The 24,701-nt window shown below is 36.0% G+C and overlaps 3 protein-coding genes and 1 long non-coding RNA gene across 7 annotated transcripts in view; 2 read left to right on the top strand and 2 right to left on the bottom strand.

Moving 5' to 3' along the window:
• The first annotated feature begins 733 nt into the window (after nt 1-733).
• Nucleotides 734-4,077, top strand: LOC138925693 (uncharacterized). The gene is made up of 3 exons (XM_070276661.1): nt 734-961; nt 3,702-3,890; nt 3,955-4,077. Exons 1-3 carry the CDS (start codon nt 825-827, stop codon nt 4,019-4,021), a joined length of 393 nt encoding a protein of 130 aa, XP_070132762.1. The 5' UTR covers nt 734-824; the 3' UTR covers nt 4,022-4,077.
• Nucleotides 4,078-5,208: 1,131 nt separating this feature from the next.
• LOC108124270 (ficolin-1-like) lies at nt 5,209-6,245 on the bottom strand. Its single transcript, XM_017239879.3, has 2 exons — nt 5,415-6,245; nt 5,209-5,353 (listed from the first exon to the last, which is right to left on the bottom strand). The coding sequence occupies exons 1-2, from the start codon at nt 6,200-6,202 to the stop codon at nt 5,224-5,226; spliced, it is 918 nt and encodes a 305-aa protein (XP_017095368.2). The 5' UTR covers nt 6,203-6,245; the 3' UTR covers nt 5,209-5,223.
• Nucleotides 5,288-24,701, top strand: part of sNPF (short neuropeptide F precursor) — a 38,278-nt gene continuing 18,864 nt past the window's right edge. The window contains exons 1-2 of one of the 3 annotated variants that reach the window (XM_070276659.1): nt 5,288-5,361; nt 16,404-17,242. The gene's annotated coding sequence lies outside the window, so the exon portion shown is untranslated. Of the gene's footprint in view, nt 5,362-16,403; nt 17,243-24,701 lie in introns of those variants that run through there. The other 2 variants (XM_070276658.1, XM_017239922.3) reach the window with 2 other exon arrangements.
• Nucleotides 9,759-19,823, bottom strand: LOC138925694 (uncharacterized). Of its 2 annotated transcripts, none has more exons than XR_011441889.1 (3): nt 19,489-19,823; nt 9,950-10,678; nt 9,759-9,895 (listed from the first exon to the last, which is right to left on the bottom strand). It is a non-coding gene; the product is annotated as an uncharacterized lncRNA (long non-coding RNA). The 2 variants fall into 2 exon arrangements; XR_011441890.1 differs by having other exon boundaries at nt 9,950-10,412.

Raw genomic sequence — 24,701 nt, 5'->3', positions numbered from 1 at the left:
TGTAGCTTAAGGCATACACCTGTATTTCCATGTCTGCAATAGAAACATTGATGCAATTTTCTCTATATGTATATATTCGAGTATTGCGAAGTGTGCTTTTGCTTGCTAACATTAACTATTTGTATTTGCCATTGAGTTGCCTTCGACTAATGCCATTTCCTCCATTCAAGAGGTAAACGTTCCAAGAGAGCGGGTGAAAAGTGCAAATATTATGATTTTGGTGGGGATTGCGATACGCAGGTAAATAACAGCAACGTAACAGGTGTTTCAAACAGAGGCAGGAAACTCGATATGGAAACTAAATCCTTTTTTATAAAGGGAAGAGAAGTCAATTTAATTACACATTGATTCTGATTGAAAATGTTTGCGGTTAAATTTCAACATTCCAGGTGTGAGAAACCAACCAATATAAGACAAAACTACATAGAGTCTTATATAACGGATGTTTAAGATTTAGTAATAATTAATGAAATTAATCAAATTACACATATTAAAGACAATCAGTCAGAAAGTAAAGACCTCTTGAATAATTTAATATTTAATTTCAACAGTCAGTAAAATGAGTATCAAATCTGATTAGACAGTAAACTAGATTAATTTGCTGGAAATTTCTAAACTAACATTATTCATTCTCTTTGCATACATCCTGAGCTTCCCTCCACTCTAATGTATCTAATAGATACGCCCTGCAATTCCCACAATGCAAGGAATCTGACAGCGAGGAGAAGAAATGGAAACCAGTTGAATGAGTGCGTGATTCTATCTTATTCTGTTGCTTCACATTTCCCACTAAATGTTAAAGATGAGTGGGCGAGTGGGTGGCCATGTGGGTGAACCGCAAGGTGACAGGGCGTTGGTGTCCTTGCCTCTTTTCCGGCAGACGGATGATATATCACAGACACAGCCGAGCGGCAGGTGTACGCCACTTCACGCTCATCATCGCCTTTCTCATTAAGAGCAGGTGAGCCTTTTATTCATGCACTTGACTTTCAGAGCGCCCTGGGCAACACTTAATAGGGTCGACTGTTTTTAACCCTTTTCTTTTTTTAATAGGTACTACTTAAAAACGATTTAAAAGTTAAGAATCAAAGAAGTATTAAATAAGTAGAAGTTTTAAAAACCTGTATTATATCAAAAAATATTACGGACCTATTTTGTGAGGCTTTCAGAATAATTCTCTGAGTGCACTTGGTGGCCATCCAAAAAGAGGCAACATAAATGAACAAATGGGTCAGGTAGAGGTGATTATTAAGCCTTTACCCACGTGTCGTCTTTAGAAGTCATTTAACGTCACCTGGCGACAGATAAATGAGCGTCTTTTAAAAGCTTCATAAAATATGACAAGTAACTGGATATAAAACTTTATAATATCCACACATTAGCTTTATTCTCTAGGACGAAGACTACGAGGTTTGTCAAGGGAACAAGGATGATTTTTTAATTTTTTGGCAGTAGTTGCTCTTAAATTGAAGTGCAACCAAGCCAACTACAAGGTACTCACATTAATTATGGTAATTGAACTCTGGCACTGTACCGGAAAGGGCCAGAGGGGCGGTGTCCTCGCAAAGGAGGAATCATATTGAGACGTCCTCCGCAGAACCACAGACACATAACTCATAATGACATGAGAGTCGGTGGAGGCGAAGCCTAGTGTACCACCACAATACCCCCTGTAGACATGTAGGCGAGTCATCATTAAAACCTGTGGCAGGTTGCGGCCAGCCGCGCGACACGATTCCTCAAAACTAGTCAAGTTCGAGGCAGAGAGAGAAATTTTACATAAAAATGTACAAATTTACAATTCCCATCCTTACAATAAACCTATCTTAATAAATTTTTAATCAATTAACTATGTATAAAATATATTTTTTGAATGCTTGTTGAAAGCGAAACTACAAGACCTCTAAAAATAAAAGCAACATCCCAATGGCTGAAAGGATTGGTCTATCTATTAATAGAACAAGGCCGACTCATGGCCAAGGCCAAAAGCAATCAGCGAAATCAATCAACGCAAAAAGCACAACAATAAAAAATGAAAAGCAAAAATAAAAAATGAGCAGCAAAAATCTGTCTGAAAGGATACCCACACCTTTTTTCATTCCCTTGCATTGTGAGGATAACAATGCATAATTACTTATAATGATTTTGCTTTTTGTTGTGGATCTGAAGGGACTATTCCAGATTGCTTTTCTAGGCAACTTATTTGAAAGATTTAACCAAGTGACTCCAATTTGTCTGGGAACAGCTCATTCCACTTTCAATGATTATAAAATAATACAAATTGATTCGCCCATCATGCTTCGTTTATAAAATTTTTACAATATGGCACTCTAGATAAGCTGGAACATAATCTTTGAGCGCATAAGTGGCACGTAGCATGGATTTATCTGTGGCACGAGCTGCAAATAATGGTCCATACTACAACGAAACTTCAATGAGGTTTATTTTCACACCTTTATGAATGGCTTAGCAATAACGATTCTTAATTAAACATTGTTTTTTGCGCATTAATTTTAATAATTTCAGTTAAAAATTTCAAATATTCATTCATTTTTTCCATTATTTATTATTTATTTATTCCTGCAATACTTTGTTTTTTTTTTTTTTAAGAAAGACATTTGGTATGAAGATAAAAGGTGGGCAGGGAAAGGCGAGTTTCCTTTCTTTACTGTCACTGGCTCTCACTTTCTTCATCTGCGTTTATAGGCAAAACGTGACCGTCTACTAAGCCATTTCACACGCAAATTTTCCCACTCTGGTCCGAAGCCCAATGTCCCAAAAGTGCTTGTCCGGGTAAAAAGCATTAAATATTTATCAAATCAATAAACGTACTTCGTGGCGGATATATTATTCTTTTCCTTCGCTCCCAATTATTCGCAGTGAAATCTTTTTTTAAATAATTAATAATCACTAGATGCTTTGTGTTTTTAGACAGTTCTTGTTCCATAGACTCACTTAAACTATTTCTTCAACAATTTATGGCAAGACATGCCACATGTTGCTGGCTAAACTTGGCCAAAAGTGTTTTGTTTAACTTTCTTCGAGTATTTGACTTACAGAACTTGACTTACAGAAAAGTTTTAAGTCTTTAGATGCTATAATTTCAGGCCTAGAGCCTCTGCAAGGATCTCAATTTGAGTTCAGTTTAACACTTCCAAAGCTTTTACTTAAAACTCTTAACTAAATTGTTTCCCGCTTTGTAAGAGATCTACATTTTGGTTTAATAATTTTTTATCCAGGGCATGGGAAGACTATCCAGTCAGGTGGCAAGTGCAATATGTTTCTGACAAGCTGTACAGCACAGTGGTTTACATTCTCCAAACAAGCTCCACCTCCTTTCCTCTGGAGTCCTTACTGTCTTGGCATTACATTGATTGACTTTCGATGTCCACGCCCTGAGAGACTGTGGGATATCACTATCTCTGCTTGTTTGAATGGAACTAAACCTATTCTGGCACTTGGCAGTTGTCTCACGTAAATATATTCCCCTGGATGACAATATTGGTGTTGTATAATATTCGTTCCAAATTAGGAGAAGGGTACTCAACAAATACGGCTTTTTTGCTTAAGTGTTATTGATAACATATATATTTAAATTTTTTACAAGTTGTATAATGCACCAAATCAAATTAAAAAATCAATTAGTTTTACTTAATAGCATTCTCGTTTTATATTTTTATAAAAACTTTTCAATATGTTAGGCTGTTCATTAACGCTATGCCAGCCTTTGGAATGAAATTAAATTTCCTTATCATATTTGGATGTCTTATCCTTACTTTAGTCTGCGGAGACAAAGTCAATACGCATAAGTCCCCAAAAGACCGACCCGCTCATAGTCGATCCCACAATCTTCACAGGGCGCCGTATGAAGGATACGACTGGTACAAAACGTAAGTATTCGACTAGCTTTTAAAATGATAACCTTTAAACTAATTTTTTTTTTTAAATTCACAGCTATGAGCTTAATCTTGATCCTATAAAAAAGAAATCAAAAAAGAAGAACTCACTGGAGGATAAGTAACTATAAATGAACAAAAAAATTAAAAAAAGTAATAAAGGATTTCATATTAAACACTATTTTGGTAATTTTCCAGGACACCTTATTTTAGTTGTTGCCACAAAAAGAATAATTTCATTTAATCGAGTTAATTACTTCATGAAAGCTTAGCAATTTTCATATTCCCGAATTAGGACCTTGTGGTGTTGGGCACACCCTTTCGACCCACGTTCTAGCTACATCTTGCTAACCTTCTTGTCTTTCTTTTAGAGTTTTTTTTGCTTCTATCCTTTCAGAGTGTTATCCTGACCGCAATCGAAACAAGATTTCCTTGGCAGTGACACTTGAGCAGCGAGCATTCTTTAATTTTGTATAGTCAAAAGGATTAAGGGCCGGGATAAGGGGAGCAATTGAGCCTGTCCGGCACGTAATGCCGTATCCTGGCAGCAGGTGAACAGCACCGAAACGAGTGGCATGCCAAGCACGTATACTGCGGCTCGGCAAGGATAAGGTTTCCCTTGCTTGTCCTGTTATTGTTACGTTTGCTGAATGTTTTCTTGCCTCTCTACTCAACAATCTGCTTCTGATGGTCAATGAATTTTATCAGTGAGGCCACTGGACAAGCTAAGCAATTGAGCCTTTTGTATAGAAATACATTGATCCGTCTGTTTTGTTTAGTAATCAGACCCTTTATTGGTCCATTTGTTTTCATTCGCAATCAAACAATTGACGCCCTATCTAGGGCATTTACAAAAAATTTTCATTAAGAAAAATAAAATACTAAAATTTAAAAAACTCAAATACCCAGCGGCCTTTTTTTAAATTCTGTTTAGCTTTTGGGTATATAACACCTTTCAAGCAAACTACATTGGAGTTGTACCAAATCCTTTGTTGTACAATATATACTTTGTAAGACACTGCAATAACCAGCACTAATAAACAACAAAATGAACTTCGTTTTAAACGAGTGATCTAAGTCACGCTAGACTTTGACATGTTCCAAGCCGAAAATAATTTTGTTTCTCATGAGCTTTCGTAATCTTAAAAGCAATTCTTGAGCTCAAACAGTTCAAGTTCATCATTTCGTTATCAAAACAGAAACTAAAGGGTATTTGCCAGCCGCACATGTTTGCCTCAATGTTAATACAAAAACTTTAAGCTTTTGAATTTTTTATAAACTAAAAGTTTCTATAAAACAATTTATTATGTATTTAAGCAAAATTGATTTAAATATTTTTCGATTTTATCATCATTTCAGCAAAGGTGACGGATCGCGAAAAGTCCCTTTTCCATAGCCACATTATTCCACCGTCCCTTGGGCTTTTACCATCTTCATCGTATGGGCCATTAAGTGCACTGAAAAGGTACATTTTAATCACAATTTTTACGTACAACTAGAGCGAGAAATATTTCTTACTTTTCATAACAATCATTATACCACCATCCGTTCAGACTCTTAGCGCAGTTATGATTTACCATGTCGTTGTCCCGATCAATTGTAGAAAACTTCATATTTTTGTTTTTAGCTATGTAGTTACCAGCTGTTCCTGAATATCCTTCGATATATTTTAGCTTGTAGGACTCTTCCTCGTCGCCGATTTCGAAATGAGTGTAGTGGGCGTGGGCGGAATCTCCGTCGGTATCCGCAATCCTAACACATAGTTCATGTTGTGAAGATGAGGTCATCAAGTGGAGTCTGTCAAGTCCAATAAAATACTCTCCTTGGATGTTGCCAAATCCCTCCTTGTACTCATTCCAGGTGCGGTTGAAGTCCACACTTCCGTCGAATCTCCTTTGAACTACTATCCATCCGGGTCCAGAAGCGCAAGGTCCATGAAAATGCTTCATTCCACGCAGTTTCATTTTGTATATTTCTTTTTGATTGTAAGGTGGAACATTGGAAATCTCTTTCTTTGCATTGCAGTGTGAAAGCTGATTGGTTAGCCATCTCGTGGCATACCTAAGTCCCTTAATATCCTTAGAGTTTTTATGAGGAGTATCCTGTTCAAATCTCATGGTACCTTTATTATGTCTATCATGATTGTCAAATACTATTTTTAAGAATTCACTATTCAAATAACAAAATTCTTCACAGTTTTGGAATTCATTTGTATCTGATACATTTTCAGCTGTGTCGGCAATAACAAAGTTATTTTTTTGGTGTAATAAAATATATAAAATCACTACTACAACACTCGACTTCATTTTGAGAACTGCCTATCTGTCTCACGGCAGACTTGAAACTATTCGAAGCCAAAAATTATTTAGTATTCTCTGATGTTTTCATTATCTCTAAAGCTCTATAAGAGTAAAAATTGTAAAGGGGCCTCTATTAATTTCAAGAGATCAAATACAAATTTTTGTGCCTAATACATATATATTATAATATGTAGATAGATTTATATGGATCTTTTTTGTGGATTTTAATATCCATTAAACGTGAAATATTATTGTAGAGTATTTTAGCAAACAGCAATTGCTTGAATATCTTGGAATATGTTTGAAAGTCAATGTCACGTGTTCTGGGTTCATGACCGATTCGTTTGTTTTAAATTTGCTTATGTAATATATGTGAACATCAACACAAAATGGTGTCAAGCTTAAAAGGCAAGGCTTACAAACCCATTGTCGAAGATGTGTTACAAAATCAAATAATTATTAGTCTTCTAACAATATGTTTTATTCAGATTTTTTTGACAAATCAGTAAGGAAATTTGGTTCCTTGGTAAATTTTTAAATGTCTTTAGGCAGTCCAACCTATCAATTCCTTAGCCTTGCTAGTTCCTTAGTTTGTCTATGAGTTTTTATTGAATTTTGCTTATCTCCTAAGCAGTTCATCAGCTAAAATTAATCGTATTGTTATCAGAGTCGGAACTAAAAGGTCTATATTGGTAAAAAAAATTTAATCTTTTTAGACTCTGTTAAAAAAAATCTTTATTTTATGGTTTTCTTTAAATATTTTAAAACATTATTAAGTCATTTAAGAATACGTTGCACATCCAACCACATTTATTAGGTATTTAAAAAAAAAGATTTATTAAATTTTAGATTTTATCATTATTTCTGAAAAATACACTGAATACGAATTCGTCTCTTTCCAAGGGAACCTCTTTCCTGAGCCGGTCAAGTCTACTCCATCTTCGTCGTATGGACCATTAAGTGCCCTGTAAAATAAATATTTGTTTATCCCTATTATTTAAAGCCTCAATTATTATTACAATCTATAAAATACACAGGAATTAAACCACCATCCATTGAATATTTTTGCGCAATGACGTCTGACTTTGTCATTGTCCCGATCAATAGTCGAAAACTTCATATTTTTGTTTGTTTCGAGGTAGTTCTGAGCGGTTCCAGAATATCCATCAAGAGATTTAAGCTCGTAGGACTCTTCCTCGTTGCCAATTTCGAAATGAGTGTAATGGGCGTAAGCGGAGACCCCGTCGAAATCAGCAACCCTAACACAAAGCTCATGATGTACCGATGTGGTCATCAAGTGTAGTCTGTCAAGTCCAATAAAATACTCTCCTTGGATATTGCCAAATCCCTTCTTGTACTCATTCCAGGTGCGGTTGAAGTCCACACTTCCATCGAATCTCCTTTGAACTACTATCCATTCGGGTCCTGAGGCACAGGGTCCATCAAAAGGCTTCATTCCACGGAGTTTCATTTGGTATATTTCTTTTGGATCGTAAGGTGCAACATTGGAAATCTTTCCCTTAGCTCTACAGTGTGAATATTGATTGGATAGCCATCTCTTAGCATACGTTAATGCTCTAACTTGCTGAGTTGATTCTTCAAGTTCATACCGCTTAATTTTTGACGTAATATCGTAATTTTTATCATGTTCTTTAAAAGATCCTACTAACTGATGGTTGTCGAAATAACAAAATTCCTCGCAATTATCAAATTCATTTATACTTGTTACATTCTCAACTGCGTCAGAACAAACAAAATGTATGTTTTGGCGCAATAAAATATGTAAGAGCACTGCTACAACACTAGATTTCATTTTGAAATCGGCCTGTCTGCCTCACCGCCGACTTGGAACTATTTCAAACCGAAAATATATATTGTATTCTCTGATCGTTTCATTATCTCTAAAGCTCTTTAAGAATATAAATTGTAAAGAGGCCTCTAAGGGGAACAAATAACAAGAAGGAAAAGCTAACTTGGGGCGGAGCCGAAGTGGATATACCCTTGCAGTTAAAACCGGATATATATCGTAAACATCGGATATAGTTGACCGACCCTTATGAGAATATCTAAAAGAACCAATTTATTACTATACAAAATGTACAAACAAGTCCCAGCTTCTATCTTTAAAACTTACCATAACATAATTTGTATTTTTTCCAAATATCGTTTCCAATTGTTCAGTTATATGGCTTCTATAAGATATATTCGGACGATCGTAATGAACTTTGGTAGTTCAGACATAAAAAAATATTTTGTCTCAGGATTTAAATGCTGAATGGTAAAGAATCAATCTAGAAATCGTTTAAGGTACTCCGCTTGAGAATCGGATGAGAATTGGGGAAGATATAGACATCACGATGGGCCCTATATGGGAAAACCGTATTTTCCAGGCATCCCATCACGAAAAATGGACAAAAAATCTAAAAAATATTTTATCTCAGGATTTTGATGCAGAATGGTGGGGAATCAATCTAGAAATCGTTTAAGGTACTCCGCTTGAGAATCGGATAAGAATTGGGGAAGATATAGCCATCCCTGTGGACCATATAGAGGAAACCACCATTTATAAGTGATCCCTCACTAAAAATGGACAAAAAATCTAAAAAATATTTTGTCTCAGGATTTTGATGCAGAATGATGGGAAATCGATCTAGAAATCGTTTAAGGTACTCCGCTTGAGAATCGGATGAGAATTGGGGAAGATATAGACATCACGGTGGGCCCTATATGGGAAAACCCCATTTTCCAGGCGTCCCATCACGAAAAATGGACAAAAAATCTAAAAAATATTCTATCTCAGGATTTTAATGCAGAATGGTGGGGAATCAATCTAGAAATCGTTTAAGGTACTCCGCTTGAGAATCGGACAAGAATTGGGGAATATATAGCCATCCCTGTGGACCATATAGAGGAAACCACCATTTATAAGTGATCCCTCACTAAAAATGGACAAAAAATCTAGAAAATATTTTGTCTCAGGATTTTGATGCAGAATGATGGGAAATCGATCTAGAAATCGTTTAAGGTACTCCGCTTGAGAACCGTATGAGAATTGGGGAAGATATAGACATCACGGTGGGCCCTATATGGGAAAACCCCATTTTCCAGGCATCCCATCACGAAAAATGGACAAAAAATCTTAAAAGTATTTTGTCTCAAGATTTTGATGCAGGATGGAGAACATTTTTTACCAGCCATAAACATAATATTTTTAGTATTCTAAAAATTTTATTTGTTCTTATTTTTTGGTCGATATTTCCCCATTTGGCTCTTATTTACACCCTGCTAAGCTTGTAGCCAAGTTCTTAGCTCTTCTAGCTCTTGATTTTGTCTATGAATTAAAATTGAGTTTAGTTAATCTCATACGCGATTTTTCAGCACAAGTTCAACTTATTGCTATCAAAGCGGGAACTAACAGGTCAATATTGGACGCTCATTTATTCAAAAAAGTTTAATCGTTTTAGCCTGTGTTTAAATTGTGTAGAACTGGTTTTTTGTTAAATAATTTAACAAATTTTTATTAAGTTGATTATTAAGTAGAAACATTTATTAAGTATTTTAGATAAAAAGGTTTATATTTTAGATCTTATCATCATTTCTGAAAAATAGTGGGAATATGTAAAGCTCCGTTTCCAGGGTAACTTCCTTTTTGAGCCGTACGAGTCTACTCCATCTTCTTCGTATGGGCCATTAGGTGCACTGTAAAATATATATTTTTATATCTTTACTATTTAAATAGTTAATTATAATCACTATCTATAAAATTGACAGGAATTAAACCACCATCCATTGAATTTCTTTGCGCAATGAAAACTGTCTTTGTCATTGTCCCGATCAATAGTTGAAAACTTCGAGTGTTTGCTTGTTACGTAGTAATTACGACCTGTTCCTGAAAATCCATCAAGATATTTTAGCTCGTAGAATTCTTCCTCGTTGCCGATTTCGAAATGAGTGTAGTGGGCGTAGACGGAGTCTCCGTCAATATCCGCAATCCTAACACAAAGTTCATGTTGCGCCGATGTGGTAATCAAGTGCAGTCTATCAAGTCCAATGAAAAACTCTCCTTGGATATTGCCAAATCCCTCCTTGTACTCATTCCAGGTGCGGTTGAAGTCCACACTTCCGTCGAATCTCCTTTGAACTACTATCCATCCGGGTCCAGAAGCGCAGAGTCCATCAAAATGCTTCATTCCATGAAGTTTCATGTTGTATGTTTCTTTTGGATTGTATGGTGAAATATTGGAAATCTCATTCATTGCATTGCAATGTGAAAGCTGATAAGTTAGCCACCTCTTTGCATATTTAAATTTTTTTACGTCATTCGAATTTTTACGTAGATCAATCTGATCAAATTCCATGGTACTTTTATAGTCTTTATCATGACGGTTAAATTCTATTCTTAGGAAACCATTTTGGGAATAACAAAATTCTTCACAGTTTTCAAATAGATTTGAATCTGTTACATTTTCAGCTGTGTTGGAACTAACAAAAAGTATTTTTTGGTGTAATAAAATATATAAAATCACTACTGAAACACTTGACTTCATTTTGAGAACAGCCTATCTGTATCACGGCAGACTTGAAACTATTCCAAGCCGAAAAAGCTTTATAAACAGAAATCAAAGCACAACTAAAATTTTTTTTGTTTGTTGAGCTTATTACCGATTAGGAGGCATTTAAAAATATATAGTTCATTATTTTTGAGAGTAGAAATGTGATGAGTATTTTTAAAAGTCGTTTTTGGGTTATCACAATTCGTCTAATACAACTTAAGCGTGTATATAAACAACAATAAAAAGCAAACTTTTATTATTTTTATAATTGGGATTCCTCATTCAGCTTTCTTTCAGTTCATTGTCAACCTCCCACTTTGGTTGGGTGGGGTATATGTTGTCACATTTCCGCTTATTAAACTACCAGCAATATAAATCACAAAACCGAGAAAGAGAAGAAAACTTTCAACACTTTCTTGAACACCCAAACTACTTCATTAAAACACGCCAGTCACTAAAAAAGCGAAAATAAAATTTTTGTATGTTTTGTAACTATGTGCTCTGCATTGAAATTGAATGTTGAGATTATTATTTGCTACATTTTTGCATTTGGTCAATAAGCTGCTCATGATTGACACGATTGCGTAATTTTGTTTACAATTTAGGTAATACTTTTTTTAATTTGTAATATATAAGTCGAAACAAGCCTTTCTTCCACCCAAAAGTGAGACAAATTTTGTTTGGCAATTTTTTAGCCTTTTTTTTATCTCTAAGTCATTTCAATGATTAGCATGAATTATGTTTGATGTGGTAAGTATTTAATTATTTTTGTTGTTAGCCCGATATGGATCTTGTTAATATTTATTTTTGAGTGCAATGACCTGTAAAATAATTCGTTCCCAAGGCTCCACAAATGTCGTAAATGAGAACCTGGCGCTAACAAAATGTTTGATGGCTTTTGCAGACAATAACTTTTGGCAGCCACTGTGGCGACTCAATATATCCAATGACTCAGGAAATGTGTCATCCATTTATTTTTATATAGACTCCAACTTCGCACAGATAGTTTTGAAAACACTTGAATAAATTTAGGCAGAATGAAAAAGTAGCGAGCCCAATGTTTATAAAAACAAAGCCCTGAAAGCCAAATTCCTTTGCAAATATCGAGAATGCCGTTGAGCAGAAGTAGAACCTGAGAAAATTACACTCGCCAGGGGCGAAAATTTTCCCTGTGACGCGACAGAAGTGGCGGCAACGACGATTGAATTGCAGACTTACTGACAAAATAACCACCTGACTGATTGGCTGAATGACTGACTGACTGACTGAGAAACTGGCAAGCAGGCCGTGTGAATAATTGGCAAACTGCAGCTGAGGCCGCCAACTCTCTTATGCAAATCAGCACGTCGATGGCCATGGTCTAGGTCCAGACAATTTCGCCGGCAATTTTCCACCAATTTTCGCACATTTGCCAACAGCTGCTTTTACATTTGCCAGGACACAATCCATTTCCAGGGGCGGAATGGCAAGGACCACCCACGAAACATTACATCATGCGGGGCCTGACTGCTAATTAAGTAGGCGTGGCTTGTGTCTGTTTTACTATAACCTAATTTAAATGGAGACCGCCCAAGGAAAAACAGGAATATTTAAGTTTGAAAATTCTTAAAGAACCAGTTCTACTTTCTTGTACTCACTGGTGGCATTTTCATTTCCGGTTTGCATTTTGTTTTGTTTGGGCTTGAAAATTTGTGATAAGCATAGCTAATAGCAATAGTAATAATTCAATATCAATTATATAATTTGCCAAATCTGGTTAACACCTTTTACTTCCGTTTCGCCAAATATTAGTTAATAATTAAAAGCTCATTTCCATAATAGATTTTATTTCATTGATGCAATGAAATATATCAGTTGGAAAATATATGCAGAATCAGTTAAAAGTAATTTTTTAATATCATTTGCTGTTAATGATAAAAAAAGGCATTTAAAAGTGAAACTAAGGTCAACAAAGGTATAATTAAAGTAAATGCCATTAAACTTTCCAATAAATTATTATTTAAGACACAAATAAATCATAAATTCTTAATCGATGTTTGAAGCCAAAACCATTTTAAGGGTCTTTGATTTTTCAGCTTGTAAAATACCTTATAAATTTATATGCTGATGCATATCTAAAAGCACGGCTAGACTTTTGCCAAACATTCAAATAATAGCAGCAAACATTAAGAATGCCAACTTGTAGCCAAATGAACAACAAGAGCCGGCCCTCAACTTGGCCAAGACGAGTCTGTCGACAAGCTAAAAGTTTGGTTAAAAATTCAAAAGGTTGCATAAAAGTTTAAGGACGTTTTAAGGAATTTGGAGGGAGGATACTGGGATCTGAGTACTAAACTATTAATCGTAGCTATTATGCCAGAGGTTTGTTTAATGGATTTATAAAAAATGCATTCAAGCTCTGCCAACACTCACTTGAATTCAACTCATGGTTTGTTAATGCCATTCATTGAATTCATTATTTGTTGTTGCAACCGAAAGCACTTCTGATTTACAAGGTAAATTGTGTGGCATATTGCATTGATGCAAAATAAATAAAGCAAGCAGGGAAAATAACAAATGGTTGAAAGTATTGAAACATTTATAGTGTGTATATGAATATGAAAGCAATAAAAAATCTTCATTATAAATAAAAACAAAATGTAGTCACAGTTTTTGAAAAATTATTCTTAAATACATTAAAACTTAATTACATGTTTAAAAAACCAAAATTTGTTTAAAAAAATACAAAATTAAAATGAAAGTTTAATCATAAAATAAAAATATTTCCAACTCCCGACAAAAATTACCTTCTTAGTCAAATTCTAAACAGGTAATAATAAAACCCGCCTGTTGCCGGAGGAACGAAAGCTTTAAGTTGTAAGCTGAAAGATTTTAGAACTTGCAACATGAGTTCGATGCAAACATGTTGCAGTGGCTGTCGTGTGGGTGGCAAGTATTAATTGCAACGTTTACCAACTCGTCCCACCGCTGCCGCCCACACATGCCATGCGAATAAATCCAATGGCACCAAGTTGTGGCCACAATTTTCTTATATTTTTTTTCTGCATGCCGCCTACCCAGAAAATCTGGCTGAATTCAGGCAGCAAATAAAACGGGGCACACCGTCCAGTTAGACAAGCACTAGTCACCTGGTTAGACCCCAAAAGGTTTTGAGGTGGGCGGGCCCACGGGGGTCCTCCACTCGCTTCTTGCCTCTAGCCTCTCACCTGCATTTGCATTTTATTTGCATTTCAGATGGAGCATGATTAAGCAATAAATTCACACCAACCCAAGACAAACAGAACTTCGGCAACTACTTCATGCAACTGCAACTTTTTGCGTAAAATCCCCGGGAGTGTTGTTAACGGTATTACTTTATTCAACAATCAGTTTACTTAACAACCTTTTCTATTTATATAAGTATGCCATTGATTTGCATTTGTATAATGTTGTTTCCCTCATTGAAGAGCGGAAACCACCGCAGCAGAGGGAGAAAGGTGTAAATATAATGAAAAAAGTCGATACACAATATTATTTCTTGGTGTGTGCACAACAGGTGCCTAAGGCAGACGATATTGATAGGCGGAAATTCAATAAGGCAACTTAATTTACTGCACAAAGTGAGTGAGGTATAGTTGCACTTTCTGCTAGACAACCAGAATGGAATAAGAGTGGAAACTAACGGGTCATTGTGGGTGCAACATGTGGCAACTTTAAGACGATGCTCTAGGGACAACTATCTAATTCTAAATCTATTCTACTACTATCTACTCAAATTAACTAAGAAAAACTCTTAAAATAACTTTAAAAAACTGTATGTTTTTTATTTCATACATTTCTGGAGCATTAGTATTTAAATTTAAAAAAAATTAAGAAATATTCCTAATTACTTAATTGTAAAATCATAAATTCTTCAATTATTTACCCTTATACTAGTTTTACGTCTACAAACGTCAAATTCTTTCCACCCATTTTATCCAATATAAAACTTTGTAATGTATGCTCCGTGATTGACTTTGATTCCTTGGCTCATAAACATTTAACCAAGCATTATGTGGGTGGAAGGATGGTTTAGGACCACGTGGTAAAGGGACACAGTAAAGTGTCCTTGTGGCAAGCGGATAATATATCACAAACGCAGACGTGCGGCATGTGCACCCTTCTCCACCCCGTACCATTTTATTTCTCATTACGGGCAGCCTGACGGGGAAAAGTGGCCAACCGTTTATTTATGCACTTGACTTTTCGCCTTTGTAGGTGCATTCCGGTGCACCCACCTCTCTGAAGAGATTTTTGCACCTGTCCACGCATTTTTAAGGGCTTATTTTTAGAGCTTAAATATTGACCATGTAAACTGATTAAAAAAAGTTGGTGTTTTTAAATTAAGGCATTACCTATGTAAGCCGCCTCATTTAACTTCATCTCTGTTAGTTGGTTAGATGTTCTTTCAAAAGTAAATAATCTGGAGTCCTTTTCCATTTATTTTATCTACTCACTGATAGTTGGCGTTTTAAGTAAAAGCTAACAGCCAAAAGAATGCGCTGATGATGGCTCGAAAGCTTAAACCGTCTACATCGAAGCCGGAAACCATTGGAGCCCAAAGAAAAGCTTTACAAAAACGACATGTAGATAAGTTTAGGCCAAGTTAAGTTCAAGTACAGAGTAAAAAGCTTTCAAATACTTTATAATAGGAAAAAAATAAAAAGCATTTTGAATCTTTTTAAAATGGATTTAAAACAAAGGTTAACAAATGTTTATAAAATTCTTAAACACATGAAAACTGACTAGGAAAATATTTGAATTTTTAAATTTTTGTAGCCTAACATTTAACCTTTTTAAATAAATTATATTATAGTATAAATAAAATAAAATATATAAATTTTTTGGCTCGGAGACCTAATTTTCTAGATTTATAAAAAAAAAATATTCTCACAACTTACATATTCTAAATGATTTTTATATTGATGTTATAGTTAAGCAATTATTATCAACCATAACATTTACTATCATCTAATTTCCTTCATTAGGTTTGGTGGTTATTTCTTGTTTTCCAATATAGTTGCTTCTTATTACTCATACGCAGTGTTGTCGTGGGCTTGATCTTTGTTTGCATTCCCATTTTATTCCATGCTATGTTTATTACAAGCACATTTCTTTTTACGTTTGAGCGAATAGCAAATTAGCAAACTTTTACAAAATTGTTTATGGTAGAAAAATGTGATTTGTATTAAAACTTGGAGTTGATTACAAATTTACATTGATTACAAATTTTTATTGTTAAAATTTAGTTTTTGGACTTACAATGAATAAATGAATAAATTGCCATTCATGTGAAGAACTGCACTGTGTTGTTTTATAAATCATTTAAGATCGACCTCATTAGGAGTGAAAATAATAAGCCAATATGTGGATATGCAATATGCCAAAACTACACCTCTCTCTTCTTCATTAAACATCATTGATTCTCGGCCATTGTGCAATGATTCCGATTGTATTTCATTTTAAGCGATGCCATTACTCATTAGAAGAAACTGAATGTCAAAAATGAAAAGTAAATACAGCTGCAAAACATGTAATATTATCCCAAAATGGGGTGAGTTATATTTTTGGGAATGAAATTTAGAATGTGGATGACTATTCCACTATTTCGGCTATCTGATTTTAGTTTTTTGCAGCCCCCGCGGGTCCTTTTGGAGCTGGAGGTGCTACAGCGTAGGCGCCGCCTACCGATATACGTGCGTAGGTGACCGGCAGGGCAACAACACAAATCGCATCCCAAGAACTTGCCCCATTTGGATTCCAGCGAATGGCAGGCAGCTAATATAGCTTTAAATCAAAGCGACCCCGCTCCGCTGACGTCATTGCAACAACAACAGGATGCAGCATTAAATGAGTGGGCGGACAGCAACTTGCCCCATAGCCGGGACACGAACCCATTGGACGCCGGCTTCTGAGGGACAAGCTTTCGATTGAAGAAGCAACAGGAGCAACCAGTTGAAGTTGAAACGATGTGCCGACTCCATCGACTTCGGGCCGAATCGTTGGGGTTTCGGTTTTGGCGGGTTGGTATAAAACAAGTCTTTGGTCTCGTGGCCGTTGCATTCGTTCGTCGCGCTTCGAAAGTAAAATATCCAACAACTGACAACCAACTAACAACCAAAAACCGTATAACCTATACGGCTTAACACTTTTTCAAAATCAACTAAAAAGAGTTGAGGTTTAACTCGTTTTTGTGTAATTTTCTCACAATTGGCGATTTAAATTCCAGTTAATTGAGTGGAGAAAAAGTGTAGCCTACATTTGTGCGCTATCATTGATTCCCATTTGAACAGAATTCCCAGTTTAATTGAGAAACTTTTTAACTGACTTTGTACTTGAAATTCCGCGAAAAGGTTGATTTTAAGTGAAGTTAAAGAAACTTGAGTTGCATCAGTGGTTGCGATCGAAACATTTGAATTGAAAAAATTGTACAAAGCATATAGATATTGTACAACAGCTTAAACGTTTATTACAGGTGAGTTTATTTTTACAATAATAATAATTATATTAAAAGACAGAAAAGAGTTCTTAAGAAAGTTATTTTTAAAACAAAACGCATCAATTCAACGTGGGCATTCCTTAAGCTCCTGTGAGTCATTTTTAATACCAAAAGGCAATTAAAATTCATTCAAAGTATTCTCACTTTTTCCAAAAATGTGGGTGGTAGAAATGGTAGCATTAAAGCCATAAGACCCATATCAAAAAAACATCAGCTTCTTGTCAAACAAAACTCATAAAATATCCATAATTGTCTATCAATTCTTTTCGCGATGTTTTTCTAGTCTAGTCAGAGGAATCTCATAAACCCTTTAAAACAATAAAAGGCTTACAGAACGAAGGACTTTTAGCTTCTGTATGCAAAAGATTTTAGCCTTATTTTCTTGTTTCTATTTAAAAAATATTTTAAAGGTTGACAATAAATTATAATTATATAGTATCTTTAAATAATAATCGCTAAGTAAGCTAAACAATATCAGTAAACAACAAAAAGAACCGACACGAAAACAAAAGAAAGATTTCTGTCATTTGATAAAAAGAAATTATAGAACTTGTGGGCGTGTCGCTGAGACTTGGAAATCGGGTGTTAACTTTAATGACACATGGGTAATAAAAAAACAGGAAACATAAGTGGAACAAGTAGATGAAATCACAAGGCAGGAGACAAGTAATTTAAACCAAATTTTCTTTACCAGATTGGGCACGCTTCTTGTTGATGACAATCACTTAAAATTGGTTTAGGTTAAAGTTGAGTCAAGAAAATACGTTTTTTTGGATGGTAAATATAAGTTAATACGTATTAAGGAGATAATTAATGCACACAGATTCTTGAATTAATCAAAAATAGTTCTAATTTGAAATGTTACATGCTAACCGCATAACCATTAAAGATCATTTTGTTTGTATATCTGGAAATGGTCAGTACCAATAGTGTCTTTTTCTGTAGAACAGAATATTTTTAGAAACACTTTATATTTAAGTTATACATTCAAGAGTCCAACCGAGGCATTTTTGAAAAGTTTTTTTCTCATTTATAATGCAGAACGGGTTTCAGTGTTTTTCCGTGTTCCTGCGGCCAAAGTTCAGACCATCCTGTCGGTCTGTGTTGTTCGGTATTTGCATTTAAATATTTTATTTTTTCGTTGGATATTTGAGAATTTGCACTCGAGCAGTGCCTTTGTGACGTCAGGGGAATGACAACTCTTCCTAGTCGGCAAAGAAAAGTTATTAGGACATTTATCACTCACATCCGTTGCCAACATCCGTTACTGTGCCCTGTCGATTTGCATAAATAATTCTGACAGGTGAGGCACGAAACCAAAGCTAAACAGGCCACAATAAAGCATCGGAAATTGCATTAATTAAACCAATGTGTATAAATTTTAGAATTAATTTTGACACATTTGCCACGTTTGAGCATAATACATTATGTAGCCGGCTGACAATTTAATTTTGTTAATCAAGTATTTAAGAATTGCAGAGCTTTAAATTTTAAGACCCACATCAGGGGGAATATTGTTCAGAGGTCCTGTCAGAAAGTTTAAATCGAAAGAAGACTAATTTATTCAAATTCGATTGCCAGAACACATGTGTATAAGCAATATTGATTTCAGTGGGTAACTTAACAATAAAATTGAGGCTTGGACTGTGGCTGCAAACTGATTTACAAATGCCAGACAGAAGTGTCGAGCGGGACAGAAGCCGTCGGCAAATGTTTTTCCTTGGCTTCCGGCGAAAGTCAATGCCACAATTTGGGGCACACACACTTCCACACGCACATGCCAACACAAATAAGCCACCGCAACAACAAAACTAGATATAAGCAACAACAAACAAACGAAAACAATCAAATGAAGAAAAAATAGGAGAAATTTCAAATGTTTAGGGGGAGGGCATTCGAGGCAGCCACCTGCCGGTCAAATAATTTATCCTGTCTGTCCTGCAACCTAATTAGCTGCCTCATGCAATTTTCCACAACATTAAACCCACAGAAAAGGGCCTAAGGACACAAGCCCAAGCTGAAGATAATGAAATTAATTCCAGAAACACAATAGTTGCACCTACATAACAAAGATTATACAATTAAGCCCCGGATAGAGTTGTCCTATTTAATTGTTAAGCCTGTTAAGACAGAAAATCCAGACATTGTTTCCCCAGTAAACCCAATATGATAAAATATGCAGAGATGACAGGTGAGCAATCAACAGGTGCACAGCCGCTTACCTTTGAACTATTCTCCGCCTCAAACGGGTGACAACAGCTCCACCTCGGAGGCGGCTTCGCACTGAGGCTGGCACTCCTGGAAAGGTGTCATAAATCGTAAGTCCTTTATTACATATTTTCAACTGGCTTCCAGCTGTCAGGATCACAGTCGACTGGGAAAAGGGTAAACGAACGGCAAGCCCAGCCAGGAGTAGACTTAGGAGTGAATTATTCAGACGGATAGTGTGCAAACATGTGTAATGGATGGCCCAGACAGACTAGAAATGAATCCTTCGGCTTGTTCTATTAAAAATAAAAAAGGTTTTGTTCTGCTGGCGATGCAAAAAAAGCGGGTCTTAAATACTTTTATTTTATGATGCTTCTGGTTTCCATTTATTCAAATCTGAAACTTATTTTTAATTAAGTGTGCCTAATACATTTTAGTGAAACTAATAAGATTAGTTTTTCCAAGCAAAAAAAATTAGTTAGCAATAAAATTCAAGAATCAAAACTTTTGATAGAAAAGTATTATATTTTGAGTAAAAAAAAAGAATCATAAGCACTTAATCCTATCAAATGATGTTTAAGCTCTTCCAAGCTAGTTTCCACGAGCTTCTAATTCAAAACATTTTTAAAAATAGCTTGTTTCGAAGAAAAGATATTGGCAACTATTTATTAACTGAACAATAGACAACAAATTGGCTTAGACCAAGTCCAGTCAACCCCAAGCCTGATATTAACCACTTTGCGAGCAGGCCAAGTAATTTGATTCCCCTAGTTGCTTTTTTCCGCCCCGAATGCTTTCATTTCCGCCAGATGCCATACAATTTCTTTGCGGGCCCTCTCTGGTCTTCTGTGCAATTTGAATGTGATAAGCAAACACAGTTGCTGGCCACAGTTTGTGCGGCCCTATATGTGGGAGGAAAATAACTTGAATCTGTCATCGGGATATGTGTCGGGTATGCTGCCTTGAACTTCTTTCAGAGTTCAGTAAGAGTAATTGCACAGTCAGACTACTTTGGCCACTAAGACCGCCCATAATTGTTATAATTGCTTAGTTGGTAAACTATTTTAATTGCTCGTACGTGGCCGGCCACTGGCTCCTGTCACCCATCCTTGTCACATGGCCATTAAATCAGTTTGATGAGCTGCCAATGAGCTGGGTCCCGTGTCCTTGCCCGACCCGGCCATTCGAAAACAAGGCCCTCACACTAATGAGCTTTCGTCAACGTGGCGTATACATGATGTGCAGTCGGCCGGCGACAAAATCAAAACCAAACAACGCGTACGGGCAATGTGTTTCTGTTTGCCATTTTATGGCCACCAACTAACGCTGATTTATTGGTAGCAGCCTCTTTAGTTGTTCCGTGGTATGGGTTAAATGTGATTCACGGTGCCATTGAATAAATTCGAGGCCTACTTCGGTTTTAAAATAATATTTTGACAGCTTAAAAACCAAAGACAAAGGGGGAAAAGCTGTGAAATAATGTCGTGTTTATTTTGATGGTTTAGGGATTCCAATAGCTTATGCCAAAACTGGTTTTGTAATCCGTTTTGCGACTTTAAAATCATACAATTCATTGTAGGAATAAATATCACTCTTTGAGAACACACTGCATTTAAAGCCATCGTTTGTTTCCGTCGCTAATGAGCCAACTAGGATTCATAATTATTTCAAGCCTCCGCCAGCACAAGGACCTGACACTTTAAGTGTGTACGGCATTTAAATTCTTGAGCTTTGTTAGCATAATTACTCAACACGTTTACAAATGTGGCCCAAGGGCAAGCCAAGTTGGTTCTTAAAGGCTTGCCAACGGGAAATGTAATTGGCATTTGATGAAAATACGAAAAACGCGTTCCAGGAACTTTGCCGCCAAAAACGAAAAAAATGTAAAGTGTCAACAAGTTGTGCGGCCAGAGGTTTCAGGCACTCAAATATAATTTCATTAGCTAATTAATTGCCAAGCTCGTTACGTTTCGAATGAGGAATTACCAAAGGGCAAAAGTATTTATAAACTGAGAACTGCGAACTGGGAACTGAAAACTTAAATAAGCGAGAAGGACCCTCATAAATTGTTTTAGACAATTAGGCTGGCGAGAGAATTAGCTGCGACAACCAAACGGATTGGCAAATTAATCTCCAAGCTTTTCTTTTTATTCCTTTCAATTATTCAAATTGAAATTAGCGAGTTGACATTTGAGGAAGCATAAAAAATGAATCCAATTAAGCGGGAAAAGTGGCGGGGAAATCATATTTCCCAGCAGCATCTGCAAATGCTGCCAAGCTTGAGAATTCATCATAAATTTTCAATTAAGCTTTTGTGATTTTAGGCAAGGCCAATCAAAAGATCTGGTCAAGGAAAATCAATAAAAAACACATAAGAAATATTTCAATGTTTTGAAAAATAACAATAGATTTTAACCTTTAAGAGTTTGAAACTAAATCTTGGCTAAGAGCCTCCTAAAAGGCTTGTTTTTGCTTGTAGCTAAAGCTAGTAACATTTATAATAAAGTTGTGACTTTTTGCCCAAATACTATTGACAAATCACAACTAACGAGTTTGCCAAAAAGTTTCATCTGATTTTTTTCAAAGAAGCAAGTCTGGTTAACGACTTCTTTCAAAACCTTCAAGAGCGACCCAAAGCCAAAGCCAAAAATCAATTTGACTTTTACGAAGCAAATGTGAACAATTTATCACACATTTTTCCATCGGAACTTAATTATGTGAATCCATGTGCAATATAGCACTGGCCAGTCAAATGACGGTGGAAACGCCCAGAGTTATGCAACGGATACCCAAGTAGAATCAAAGGTCGAGCCGTCTGGCAGTGGAAAGCACTATGTGGTTGGTCTGCAACTTGCAACACCTTCGGGCTTCCATCACCAGTCGGAAGGACATAGCTGTAAATCAATCAGGCACACCGGCATTTTTCAATATGCTTCCCAACCATGTCCTGTTCCTGCCCGACGTTGAATGCTAGTTTTCCGGGTCAATGCAACAAAAAAAAAATGAAGGAAAAAAACAATAAAATGAAGCATGGAACTGTCCTTCTGACCATATCCATATGCATTGCTTCGTATGGTTGAGTGGTGTGGATGAGTGGCCCCAAAGTGGATACAGCTTCATCGCAGTCCATCAAGCGGCGAAAAAATATTGAAAATGTATTAAATAAATACCAATCAAATTTGCAACATTGTTACACTGACGTATTGCGCGTTGAGATTCCTATTTTTCTAGCCCGATGTGTTTTTTTACGTTCTAACCAATTCAAATGAAAACGTGTAAATTCTATTAGACTTTGTAATATTCAAACAATGTGCTATGCAAATAAATAGGAATTTAAATTGGATTAAGAACACACAGTTGATTAATGTAACTATGTTTATTTATTTTGAGATTGTATGCAAGTTATATTTAAGCCAAAAAAGAGGCAAGTTCGTTGACCATTTGCTAATTTAGTGAAATCACTGACATCACGTGCCTCCGAATCTCCAACAAAATTAAGTCGCAGCTCGCCAGTTAGATGATACATAAAATAAAGGGAACTCATTCGGGTAAAAATGTAGCTTCCTATCTAATCCAAAATGAGTTATCTCGAATGACCCGATAAAGTAGCGATTATTACGTGTTTTATGCGCTACTCACTGCCCTTCTACGAGGGAGTAATTTATATTTAGATACGAACAGTTCTCATATTAAAATGTTCTGACTAACTCATATATGGGAAATATTTGCAAAATATACATCGAGTACACGAAGCTTATCGCAACAATGACGTATTTGGCCAACAAGTGCAAACTTGGGCGTATAAGCCAAACCAATTAACTCTTAATTATTTCCAAATATTCGCTAGCAACCTACGAACAAAGTTTATCCTAGTAGGATAACTTTATTTTACCCAAAATGCACTCGCAGCCCTGCAGGCACACTCTGTTTCAATTACATTCTCATTAATTTTCAACTTGAAATCCCAACAGAACGATATTTTCATCATTTCTTGGGGCATTTTTCCATCGGCTGGTCTAAATCAACGGACAGCAAATATTTACTTAAAATTTCCGTTTGATTGAAGAGCTTTAGATTGAAGAGCATTAGGTCCCCAACAAGAGTAAAGTGAAGTATTAAAGGAAGAACCCCAAAGGGTTGATTTGTTTCAACTTCTTGCTCAGGATTACGAAGGACTTAAATTCTTATCTGCTTAAGTATTTAACCAAAAAATCATTGCATCTTAGTCAGTTTAAATATTTCAACAAATAACATAAAGTATTGATTGTATAATTATTTTTTTTTAATTACTAACTAATGCGCTTTTCTGCCATTTAATCACACACAATTTAACGCAAATATTTTTTCTAATTTGAAAGCGACTGACGCACCCCTCAAAGGAAAAATATAATAATTTTTGTTTAAATTTAATTGAAGCAGGGAGAAAAATTATAAGTACGAGGAGTAGAAATGCATAAATCAAGCTAGGACTGACGAGACTCGGCTTCGTGTTCATTCAGACAAAATGCCACACAAAATGGAAACGATGTATAAATCAAATAACGCACCATCCTCAGACTCGTACATATATACAGGCCCAAAACAATTTTACAGACACTTAACGAGACTCCGAAAATACCCCTCCATAAGTCCCCCCTAAAATTTAACAAGGAATTAAGGCGCGGCCAGACTCGCAATCGAATAATTATTCTCAGTCATATTAATTGCTTCAAGGGCTGGACAACCCAGCCTACGCCTTATTTTATCTTCCCAGGGCAATTTCGTGGATAGGCGGCGTATACGCAATATTTACATCAGCATTTATCCATTATGGAGCTTGAAGATGCCAATCATATGGGCACTTTCCTGCTGGCTTCCCGGCCGGCAAGTGCCTCCATTTTTATGTTAAGCGTTCACATATCCCTCTGTTTGCAGCATGATTGAAAGCAAACAATGAACAAGGACAAGACACATTTATTTACTCTTAATTCGAGGGAGTCCTTCGTCCCGTTCGCCTTGTGCCATGCCCGCCTTGTGGCAGCAAGACAATTTCCCCTATTGTTGTGCACTTGTTGATGGACTCCTGGCGGCGTAAAAATGTTCATTTTAATTCTGTAAATATGCTTTGGCATTACCCTGAGCCAGAGGCCCCAAAATTCCATTTACATTTGCATTTGCACATCACACCATACGCGGCACTCGCTCTTATGTGCCGCGGTGGCATGTTGGCTTGTCTAAGCGAAGTCAG

The sequence above is a fragment of the Drosophila bipectinata genome, chromosome 2L, assembly GCF_030179905.1.
Source record: "Drosophila bipectinata strain 14024-0381.07 chromosome 2L, DbipHiC1v2, whole genome shotgun sequence".
Classification (NCBI taxonomy): Eukaryota; Metazoa; Arthropoda; class Insecta; order Diptera; family Drosophilidae; genus Drosophila; species Drosophila bipectinata.
The sequence above is the reverse complement of the archived record's forward strand: the minus strand, read 5'-3'. Positions and strand labels throughout refer to the sequence as shown.